Source organism: Drosophila bipectinata, chromosome 2L (genome assembly GCF_030179905.1).
Source record: "Drosophila bipectinata strain 14024-0381.07 chromosome 2L, DbipHiC1v2, whole genome shotgun sequence".
Taxonomy (NCBI): domain Eukaryota; kingdom Metazoa; phylum Arthropoda; class Insecta; order Diptera; family Drosophilidae; genus Drosophila; species Drosophila bipectinata.
The window spans coordinates 16,846,169-16,858,113 of NC_091736.1; the positions used below are offsets into that span (position 1 = coordinate 16,846,169).

An 11,945-nucleotide genomic window follows, 5' to 3' on the forward strand; every position below is an offset into this window, starting at 1 on the left:
TGGGAGGCTGTATCCCATCATTTATTCTTTCGTTTAAACTATGTCAACGGAATAAGGGTTTATTTGCGGTGGAGCATAATATGGATAATGTTATAATATCTTAATATCTATCTAATAAATCTGTCTTTGAGATTTTCAACTATCACTAAAATTTTCATAATATTGAATTCATAAACATTCATTGCAACTATATACACGCCGAGATTGAATTAGTCAACTTGAGCGCAATTTTTCTGTAACAGAAATTTATTTTGTGAATATAATTTATTATAATGGCTAAAGCGCTGCGTTGTATCTTGAAATTTATCAAAGCGCTGTTTTTTCCAGTAGCAAAGTAGAAAATAGCAATTTAATAAAAATATGTATAGTAACAGAAATAATCTTACAGAAATTAAGCTTTTCAATTTCTCGGAATTCTTTCATGCATCTATGGAAGTGCAACATGCAACGAAATTTATATTCATTTATATTCAAGTTTCTATTGATTGACTTCATTTGGAAGATTTTGGGATATTGTCATACAGTTTCCGTTACGTCATCGCCCAAGTTTTGTTAGCAAAAATTAAAAAAAAAACATTCCCGAACAGGCAAAACTTTCGCAATACTTTTACAAAATTTTTGTTTCTTTGTAATTCAGTTCGTATATTATTTTGAGTTCAAATCCTTGTAGAAAAACTTAGGAGAGTGCCGTTTTGAAAAGTACAAATGTTCTTTAATCCATTTTTAATATTGAACACGAACAATGTAAAACGGAACCAATTGTTAATATAATTTATGCGCGGTTCTATTGGGAGGGTGTCTTCCCTCCTATATTTTTATACCCTTGCAGAGGGTATTATAATTTTGTCCAAAAGTGTGCAACGCAGTGAAGGAGACATCTCCGACCCTATAAAGTATATATATTCTTGATCAGGATCACCTCCTGAGTTGATATGAGCATGTCCGTCTGTCCGTCTGTCCGTCTGTCTGTTTCTACGCAAACTAGTCTCTCAGTTTTAAAGCTATCGTCTTGAAACTTTGCACACACCCTTCTTTCCTTTGCACGCAGTATATAAGTCGGAACGGCCGAGATCGGCCGACTATATCCTATAGCTGCCATATAACTGATTGATCGGAAATGGTATAACTTTGGTGTTTTTAGAGTTAGAGAGTTCAAATTTGACATGAGAGCTATTTTTGGCAAAACATAACGTCATGCCAAATTTCATAAGGATCGGCCGACTATATCCTATAGCTGCCATATAACTCAACGATCGGAAATGACCCAACTTTCGTGTTTTTGAAGATAGAAAGCTGGAATTTAGTACAGACTCTATTTTTGGTTAGTTGATCCAACCTACCAAATTTCATTAGGATCGGCCGACTATATCCTATAGCTGCCATATAACTGAACGATCGGAAATGACCCAACTTTTGTGTTTTTGAAGATAGAAAGCTGGAACTTGGTACAGATTATATTTTGATCCATCCTACCAAATTTCATAAGGATCGGCCAACTATATCCGATGTTTGCGATATATATCCGGTTTTAGCTGCAAGGGTATATAAACTTCGGCTCCGCCCGAAGTTAGCTTTCCTTTCTTGTTTCTTGTAACCTTGTAAATTAATATTATTTTATTTTTTATAAAAAAACTACTTATTCACAAAATTGGAAATAGTTTCAAATTACTAGACGTAACAGAATTTTTCACGTATTATGAGAATGTTCTTATAAAATCTTTGGTCCATCGAAATTCCTTTTAAAGTTTGTGTTATCTGAATATGAATTCTTTAAACAATTTTGATTCCTAATTTATCAATTAAGTAAAATATAAATGAATTAAAAAATCAATATTTAAGAATATTTAAGAAAACCACAACATGCTTACTTTTCTATGGTCTTACTTTTTTATACCCTTGCAGAGGGTATTATAATTTTGTCCAAAAGTGTGCAACGCAGTGAAGGAGACATCTCCGACCCTATAAAGTATATATATTCTTGATCAGGATCACCTCCTGAGTTGATATGAGCATGTCCGTCTGTCCGTCTGTCCGTCTGTCCGTCTGACCGTCTGTCCGTCTGTCTGTTTCTACGCGAACTAGTCTCTCAGTTTTAAAGCTATCGTCTTGAAACTTTGCACACACTCTTCTTTCCTTTGCACGCAGTATATAAGTCGGAACGGCCCGGATCGGCCGACTATATCCTATAGCTGCCATATAACTGATTGATCGGAAATGGTATAACTTTGGTGTTTTTAGAGTTAGAGAGTGACACGAAAGCTAAAGATAGCTATCTTTGCCAAATTTCATAAGGATCGGCCGACTATATCCTATAGCTGCCATATAACTGAACGATCGGAAATGACCCAACTTTCGTTTTTTTGAAGATAGAAAGCTGAAATTTAATACAGATTCTATTTTTGGTCAGTTGATCTAACGTACCAAATTTCATAAGAATCGGCTAACTATATCCGATGTTTGCGATATATATCCGGTTTTAGCTGCAAGGGTATATAAACTTCGGCTCCGCCCGAAGTTAGTTTTCCTTTCTTGTTTTATTATACCCTTGCAGAGGGTATTATAATTTTGATCAAAAGTGTGGTCAAAAGAGACATCTCTTATAAAGTATATATATTCCCGATCAGGATCATCTCAGCTGATTTAAGCAAGATCGTCTGTCTGTCTGTTTTTACGCGAACTAAGTAGTCTCTCACTTATAAAGCTATCAACTTGAAACTTTGCGCACACCCTTCTTTCCACGCATAAGTGAAAAAGGCCGGCATCGGCCAACTATATTTTATAGGTGCCCTATAACTGATTGATTGGGTATGCGAGTTGGGATTTTGCATGGATACTTTTTTTGCCGACTGAATCCCATAGCTGCAATATAACTAAACGATCGCAAATTACCCAACTTTCGTGTTTTTGAAGATAGAATTTTCCTGCAGATTGGTTTACCAAATTTTAGCTGCCATATAACTGAAAGATCTGGGATGACACAACTTTAGTATTTTTAAAGATAGAATCTTGGGATGTTTTTTGAAATTTTGTATTCTAAGAAATTGGTTTTATTTTGAAATTATCATAAGGATCAGCCAACTACAACCGATATTTGCGATACATATCCGATCTTAACTGCAAGAGTATATCCTTTCCCTTGCAAAGGGAAACAAGCGTTGCCTATCTTGTTTTTAATACAATTATTTATTAATTTTCGAAATGGAAATTGTTTAGCATGCTTTAGAATAGGGTGCTTTAAGCTGGAAAATTCAGTACACTTACAGTGTGAGCACCCCCATTTTTAGGAGCTCTCTCATTTGCTCCCATTTTGCCTCATTTGACATCCCAAACTTAAAAATCAAAATGCTTTCACTGAGAAAAATTATCTCAGAAATTGGGTTGAAACAAGTTTGAAAAATGTGAATTAAAAAACTACGTTTTTCGTTTAATGCATTCATTATTTTTTGTTCTCATTATTCTCATTATTTTGTTCTCTGTTCTCATTATTTTTTGAAACATGTAAGCGTTTTACCCCCCACTGCTTTAAAAGCTAAAATTATTATTATTTTCAGTCAAATCCTAGATATTTTAATTAATTTAATTATTTAAACTTAATTAAATTTAGTCATAGAAGTCACAAATCATCATTTATTAAATTTATATTATTTATTTATACCACTAATCTCTGTTGTCTTAAGTTTCAATCAAAAATTAGAAAAAAATCAAAACCTTGAGATAGCTTTCTATAAAAACCTGACCCATGATAAGAATTCATCGTACATAAGAACATTTGAGAAGTACTATACATGCTCTTCAATCCATTCTAGTGTTGATCTGCAAGGGCTAAGGAACGTTTGTCGTCAGTAATAAATTACATTTTTTTTATTTTCAATTTTCAACGATTAAACAAAATTTAAAAAAATGTCCGAGGAGCGGAGTGGTGTTTTGAAATTAATGAAGGCGCTGATCATAATTTATTGCATTTTAACTACAGTGAGTGTTAAAGAAAAATGGAATAAAAATATATAAGAAAAATCATTTATATTTGTAGATTGCTGGCTTCTTGCTATTGTTAAACAATGCAATTGTTAATAGCCTCGACAAAAATATGGACGTTACCTTTTGGAATGGACTAGTAGCTTTGATTTTTTCAATAGTTATTATTGGTGTTTTTGGAGTTGTTCGCGACAACGTAATTTGTATTTTCCTTGTGAGTTTAATTATATACCAGAAATTCTTTGTACTACAATAATATCCTATTTTGCAGTTTGGACTATCCTATCTCGTTCTTCTGGTTTTATATTGTTGTTTCTTTATTACAACCCTAGATCTACCTCTATTATTGACTCTGTTGGGAGGCTGTATTCCTTCACTTGTTTTGTCGTATAAACTATATCAACGGAATAAGGGCTTATATTCGGAAATAATGTCTCGGTATCTGAAATGTTAAACTATCTTTGACATTTTCATATTTTTGAATAAATAAACATATATTGCAACTATAGACACGCTGCGATTGAATTAGTCAACTTGATCAAAATTTTTCTTCAACTGACTTTTTTTTTGTGAATGTAATTTTCATTAACACGAACAGCCGCAAAAATAATGCACTTTTTATTTTGATACTCTAGTGTTGCGGAAAAAAATTAATAAAATTAATTAAACGTCAGCTTAAGCGACATATCAGTGCAGCATTAATAAATTAACGGCAAAAAAAGGTTAAAATAAATAAACAAACGCAAATTACCACAAAAAATAACAATAAACAAAAAAAAAGACAAAAACAAACAACTCTCATGGAAGCCATAAACAACAAACTAATTAAATATGCACGAAAAAAAATTATTTATTAAAATGAACATAAAAATGTCGAATAATGAATGCTCTGTGGGTAGTTTTTATGGGACTGCAACAAAAGAAATAAAAGCAGTTTAAACCGCTTGATTGATTAAATAGCTGGAAAATAAAGCTCATTTTTTTTAATGAGCTAGCCACGTCCCTACATGATGTTGTCATAAAATATAGTGATTTAATTTTTCTATACAAATATTTTGTCTGCCTATTTATAGACTTTTACGATATTTTTAATCTCTGAAAAGTCCTTAAACAGTAAGTGTATTTAATATTTCTTTATCTATTTAGTACATACTCTTTCCTCTGCCCTGTGAGCCTCACAAGCACTTTGGACAAATTAAATTGTCAATTGGCAAATAACCGGGCCACCGGGCAGCTACCAGCGAAAGTCATGTGACCTGGCCTATTAAGTAATGCAGCTAACTTTCGTTATGCCACGCCCTCGGGCCATATGGGCCCCTAAACCACAAAGCCCGGCATTTGTTTGTTTTTTGGTTGAACGGAAAATATGCAAGCTTCAACCGCAGCTTTAACCAGCTCCCGACGCATTTGTCATTCTTGGGGCCAGGACACCCAACCAGTGCAAACACAAACAAAAGTGCATCCGGGCAGGGGTAAAAAGAGAGAAAGTCCTGCGCCAGGCACTCGCCACCGTTTGCCAATATTCAAATAGCAAAAAGTCAGACATATTCTCATTAACATAAAACATAAATATTTACTTATGCCACATTCACACACAGGCAGAAACACACACACACACCCACTCGGTTCTGGACATTTCTATTCGAGTTGGTCGAATGGGATTTCCCGCCTCCCGTTCCCGGCTAACGAAGTCGAGCAGACATTTCCTTGCCTTTTGCATTTTTACGCCATTACGTTCTGTCTGAAGGGGCGCCGGGTGAGATGTGTGCTAAAATGCCATTTCCATAAATGCAAATCAGTTTGTTTACTCCTCCCGGCCACTACGTCCCATCGAAAATGTGTATATACCACCAATAGTTATAACTTTTGAGGCGTTGCAGCTTAGCGAATAAATTTCTTCCACTTCTCATTCACTTTTTTTGTTGGCCAAGTTTATGGCGTAGCTGAAGTGCAACATGCAAAGAAATTGATATTCCGTGGTTACTTATGGGTGGCGCGTAATTGAAGCTGCTACGAATTGACTTCATTTGGAAGATTTTGGGATTACGTCACCCAGTTCCGGCTCATTACTCAACAAAATACCACTAAACTCACAATCGCCCCATGATTTGATAACAAAAATGTTCAAAAAAATACATTCTCGAAAAGGCAAACTTATATTTCATTTGTTTCAGAAACCTTTGTTTCTTCGTAATCCAGTTCGTATATAGTTTTGAGTTGCGATAAGCTTTGTAAAAAAATCCGAGAGAGTCCTTATATGAAAAATAAAAATGTTCCCCAATCCATTTTAGTTTTGATTTGCAAGAGCTACGGATCGTTTCTCGTAAATAAAGTTTAACCATTTTCAACAATAACCAATAAAATAATGGCTAAAGAGTTAAATAGTTGCTTAAAATTCATCAAGGCTTGGATCCTTTTATATTGCTTTGTGAATACCGTAGGTGAAAATGAAATTAAATATTTAGTAGAAATACATTTAATAGAATTTTCTTTTATAAGAAAAATAATGTCTATCTGAAATAATGATTTTGAATAGTAATTCCTTTTAAATATATTTATTTTTGTAGATTGTTGGCCTACTAGTAGTAGCCGTGGGTGACTTCTTTGGAGAAATAATTGAATTTTTTGGTGGAACACCAAATTTGAGACCATACGTAGTTGGAGCGTTTATTATAGCAATATCCATTATTGGTATTTATGGAGTCGTTGCAGACAATGTATTAGCTGTTTCCCTTGTGAGTTTAACTATTTATCAAAACATATTTTCATGTTATTAATATCCTCTTCTTTTGCAGTTCGGATTATACATTTTAGCTTATTTATTGCTGTTCTTTTTTAATGGTGGACACGAAAAATGTAAAACAAAACAAATTGTTGCTATATGCGCGTTTCTGTTCGGAGGCTGTATTCCCCCCTTTATTTTATCTTGTAACCTTGTCAATTAATATTAATTTATATTTTATATAAAATTACCTTCTTATCATAACTGGAAATAGTTTCAAATTACTAAGACGTAACTTCCGGATTTGCCAAAGTAATACCATTGTTCTTTTCAAAATTAAAAAAAAAAAAAATTGTGTCATGAATATGTTTTGTTCGTGAAAAATTCCTAAATAAAAAATAAAGTTTTTTTTTTTGTACTAAACTAAACTTTTAATAATAATATTTATAATGGCAATAATCAAAAATAAAAACAATATGCTCACTTTTTGGGAAAATACTTTTATTGAAATTTTTATGACATTGCAGCATCCAATACAGATGGAGATGAATCTCCCATTTCCTGATAATCAATAGTGTCCAGTGTAGTACCAAACTTGCTGAAGATACATAGGTTTTATGGTCGCTAATTTAAATCTTTGAAAAAAGTTTTTCTCGTTATGAATTTGGTTGTTGTCACGACAGCATCTTCAAAAACAATTTCTAAAATTAGAAAAGTTCTCTCGCCAACGAAAAACACAGAGCAAATCAATTTTTTAATCAGTCTACGTTCTACTGGCGCTCAGTATTAAGAGCAAAGAACAATTTAATCTTTCAAAGTTGGCGCGTGTTTCTCAAATAATGATGGATCCAGACTTGAAGTTGAGTTACGCCTTTCAAACCCTGAAAAATACGCTTATCGCTGCAAACGTGATATTCATTGTAAGTTTAATTAAAATTTATCGTTTTATGTATGTGTTCATATAGAAAAAAAAAATATATATAAATTTATTCGAAGAGCGGAAAAAAATGCATACATTTTTTCTCTCTGCTTGTTATTTGAATATTTCATTTGATATTTTTTAAGAAAATTTACAAGCTATTTGCCTTTGCAGTTTTTTGGTATATATTTCATCTTGAGCCGATCTTGGGGTTCTCACTTTGTATCGACGGGAATGCTCATACTCGTCATAGCGTCATTGGGAATTTATGGATTAGTCAAGCAATTTGTTTTCTTTATAAATTTGGTGAGTTTGTCTTGGATTTTTGAATAAAAATATACATACATTTTAGTTATTAATGTGAATATTTGTAGTACGCAGGCATGCAGTCTATTTATTTAGTCGTGGAGTTTCTCCGCTTTCTGGAAACCGGCGGAAACACTTTTTCCTTCAAGAGGTATTTTAATACTGTGAACCCCTTTTTGGTTGTAGCCGTTTTCCAGGTTATAGCTGTGATATTTGCCATTATCCTGGCCAAGGAAATGGAACGTCTGAAGTCATCTCGTGCCCAAGCTATTGATGGCGCCAAAAAGATACAGGTATAGATTGTCCATAGTTTTCAGAAGAGTTTCAACTATTTTTGTAAGAAGCCATTCAATCAATAAAATAATATTTTTGCTAAATTAGCTGAGAGCCCACATACATATCATCCAGTATCTGAAACGAAAGTAAGTTAATTGCTTAGTTCGAGGTAATCGTTTGTTTATCATCGAAAGCCATCGAGGGTACGCCCCGTGCACTAACATTTCATTCCGTTGGTATCCCTCGGGGCTCGTGGACAAACACACATTCCCTATCACTACGAATCATTATACCCAGCAATGTCTTCATTTCCCCAGACCAACGAAAAGCCAGTAAGGGCATTCCCACCACCGTCATTAAATCAGAAGCCAAACAAAATATTATAGACCGAAGTGAACAACTGACCGCACACCCAGACCCACACAAAATAGTTATGTTGGCAAAAACCGAGACCAGACTGGGCCCAGACCAAGATTTTTGCAGCAACGCCCAAGTCATTAGAATTCCTTTTTTGAAAATTGTATGCACAAAACTTGGCAAAAAGGAGCACAACCGAAAGGAGCGAGACCAAAAAGCAAAACGAATTTCATTAAATTAGACGTAACGGAAACAAAGTCGTTAAAACTTGGCAATCCCCAGCTCCAAAAGCCCCCTTTTCAGCACCTCCTTCCTGGAGCGCCACTCTGCACTCTCCATTTCAAATGCAAAGCTAACGATCTACCAAACGAGCGTTTGTCTTAGTGTGTGGTTGGATGTACATGGGCGGCGAAGGGACCCAAAAGGGGTCTGCTCCTTCTCGGTGCGTGGCACAGTGCATTGTCCGCCCAACACAACTGGCCATCCAACCCATGCAATGGCATTTTAATAAAACCCTGGCGAGAATCCCTTAACTGAGGCACACTCACCCGTGCACACTTAAACAATTTTCCTGAGCGCATTTAGAGCGACTGAGCAGGAAAAGTGAAAATCTAAAGTTAGTTTGGCTATCATTCAAAAAGAAAAAAAATAATTAATATTTTGATTAAAAGATATATTAATTGCTGGTATATAGATTCAAAAGGACAACAATATTATTTTAAAAGAATATTTAAAGATTCAATCTACATCTAGGGATATTATCTTCAAGTTGAAGCATTCAAATATCGTAAGTGTAAATCACCTCTGACACCCATTCGACCATTGCCTTTGCTATCCTGTAACTAGTGCCCATAACTACCTTTTCCATATGTATTAGAAGACAGTTTTGTTGGCCACGTTAGAGAATCAAACCGGAGCCAGTTTCGTTGCGATGCCCTCTTCGGTGTTCCTGGAGCTCTCCAGAGCATTGTCTGCTAATAGAGACTTGACTGAAGTGGGATTTGGCTGCTGGGGGCGGGCCTCTAGCTGGGGAGGCCAGAAGGACACACCCTGTGGAGGCCACGCTCATTTCAGGCAATGGCAAACTGCCATTTTTAGTTGGCCATTCGATGTAACCGAAACTGGCGACCATTGCCATCCTACAAATTAGTATAATAAAACGTTTCATAAAGTGGAGCCACACACAGGGGAATCCAGGGAGTTCTGGTAGTCCTTGGAGGGGCCACTGTGCTGGGATTCTGTCATTTGGCAGGGGTTACAGTTGCAGATTAAGATTTCCTTTTTAGTGATTTTTTTTTAGGGTATATCTGACCCTATCTATTGTTTTAATTTATATTTAATTAATTTACTTCTTAATTTAAAGTTAAAGTTTATGAGGATATCAAAGATTTGGTAAAAAAAAAACTAGGGTAGTTCTTTAGTCCACATCTTAATCTTTAATCTTTCTTTTTTTATGCTCATTTAATAGTTTTGTTTGCATTTTTGTGCTGGGAGCTCTTTTTCTCGACTGTCGCTAAGTATCCATTACATAACGAGGCGGGTTTAAGTGGGGTGGTGACCCCTCCCACTCCCCCACGAAGCCCCACTGCCCGTCTACTGGATATTTATTACAATTCTGCTCCGAAAATGTCATTCGAAATTGTATTATCCCCTGGCAGCGAGTCCAAGGGGCGTCAATGTCCTTAACTTCTTTGAAATTGTCGCCATATTTTGCAATTAGAATAGACGTAAAGTGAGTTGGCCAAGAAGGCTGGGTATGGAAAGGCAAAAAGAGCAAAAGAGACAAAAAATGACAACGTCGACGGCGATGTCTGACACATTCAAGAAATTACAACGCCAAAGGCCCGCGGCAAAGGACTCACAAAAGGCGTTCAAAATGTATTTTATGGCCTGTTGAAATGTCTCACGCTTTGTCTTCTTCCGCCATTCCCGTCGAGTGTCCAGGTTGTCATGTCGCCTGCGTCTAGGAGCCCAGATACTTTTCATCCTTTTCGCCAGGACAATGTAATGTGTTGATTGAATAAGCGAAAAGTTGTGTCATAAAACCGTTTTATGTATTCGGAGAGATAAAGCTGTTTATTTGTTGCAGTTAAGTAAAGATAACTTCGTTATGGGTTGTTTCGAATTCTGGATTATCTGCAGAATCTAACACATTTATTTTCCCTTTAAGCAGGTAACTTTTCTTGAAGATTTTTCAAGTCTTGCCGGCCACTTCCCTTCTGCAAGCTCATTTATTTTAATGCATTTTACTAATTACTCACCAAAGTCAAAGGACGACGACGACGACGAGCTAAACAAGAAGAAGTAAAAGTGGAAATCGCTCCAGACGGATGGACGGGGGAAAATTAAACTTTTTGACTAACTCGACATGTAAGTTTAGCCATTTAAAGCCGAGAGCCGAAGCCGAAGCCAAAGCCACGGCCAGAATTTCATTTACTGGCCAAAAGTTTCTGTTGGGGGCATTTAATTAGTGTGCGAGTGAGATGTTGGCCGAAACTTGGGGGCCAAAGTGAAAGAGAAATGTGTAATCAACCCTTGAGACTCCCCCCAACTAAACAGGACTGACCATTTTCAATTAACTTGAATGTTTGCTCCTGCGGAAAATTCCGGGGGAAAAAGTCAAAAAATCAAAAATAACATAATGGACAAATTAAAATGTTGGCCGACTGGACTGTGCCTTTACAATAAACGAAAATTCCCCACTAGATTTTTTTTTCCTGTTGGCTTGTTATTCGGAAATTCCTGAAAAGTTTTTTCTATTTCGATCCTGTGTCTGCGGCACTTAAATTCTCTATTTTTGTTGTTTTCCATTGGAATTGCACAGGCTGCAAAAGGCAATTTACTAAATTTCTTTGCTTTGCATGCTGGGTGCGGAGGCAGAAACAATGGCAAAGGTCGCTCCTTTTAGTCAAAGGATATATGCAGCCATTGCAACCCTTTGGACGTGCCCTGGCTGGCATCCAACTTTGAACTTTGATTTTTGAACAATCGAAACATAGGTTTAACAAATCTAACGATCGTCCTTTTTTAAGGCATTTTTCAAACATCCAATTATGAGAAAATTCCACCACTAAACGCTCGTGGCTAATCGCATTAAATAGCTTCTGCTCCATTTTGTATCAACAATCAACCACTGCTTCCCATATTAGCCTTGTGTTATCCTTGTGCTTCGCAGCCGGAAAGGACACTCCAGTGGAGTCCATGGAGCATTTTTATGGTCACTCAAATGCGCATAAAACTTTGTCTCCGCATGTGAGTCCGTCTCTGTACTTTTACGAGCGTTTTTTGCGATTCTGCCAAAAGCTGCTGATTAAACTTTATGGCAAATTTGCTGAATCAGTGCCTGTGCCAGTGCCATGCCACCCACTCCAGTACACACTCGACTGCCTA

General features: G+C 35.9%; 1 protein-coding gene and 1 long non-coding RNA gene across 2 annotated transcripts; both read left to right on the forward strand.

The window, feature by feature from the left end:
* Positions 1 to 6,295: 6,295 nt before the first annotated feature.
* On the forward strand, positions 6,296 to 7,022 carry LOC138925691 (uncharacterized). The gene is made up of 3 exons (XR_011441888.1): positions 6,296 to 6,412; positions 6,543 to 6,710; positions 6,771 to 7,022. It is a non-coding gene; the product is annotated as an uncharacterized lncRNA (long non-coding RNA).
* Positions 7,023 to 7,451: 429 nt separating this feature from the next.
* On the forward strand, positions 7,452 to 8,238 carry LOC108130410 (uncharacterized). The gene is made up of 3 exons (XM_017248821.3): positions 7,452 to 7,617; positions 7,791 to 7,922; positions 7,991 to 8,238. Exons 1-3 carry the CDS (start codon positions 7,537 to 7,539, stop codon positions 8,219 to 8,221), a joined length of 444 nt encoding a protein of 147 aa, XP_017104310.2. The 5' UTR covers positions 7,452 to 7,536; the 3' UTR covers positions 8,222 to 8,238.
* The last annotated feature ends 3,707 nt before the right edge of the window (positions 8,239 to 11,945 follow it).

Excerpts from the sequence above, each read along its gene's own strand:
- LOC108130410 (XM_017248821.3), top strand. The coding sequence starts at position 7,537 with ATGATGGATCCAGACTTGAAGTTGAGTTACGCCTTTCAAACCCTGAAA. Across the intron at positions 7,618-7,790 it reads CTGCAAACGTGATATTCATT|TTTTTTGGTATATATTTCAT; the intron begins GTAAGTTTAATT and ends TTGCCTTTGCAG. Across the intron at positions 7,923-7,990 it reads TTGTTTTCTTTATAAATTTG|TACGCAGGCATGCAGTCTAT; the intron begins GTGAGTTTGTCT and ends GAATATTTGTAG.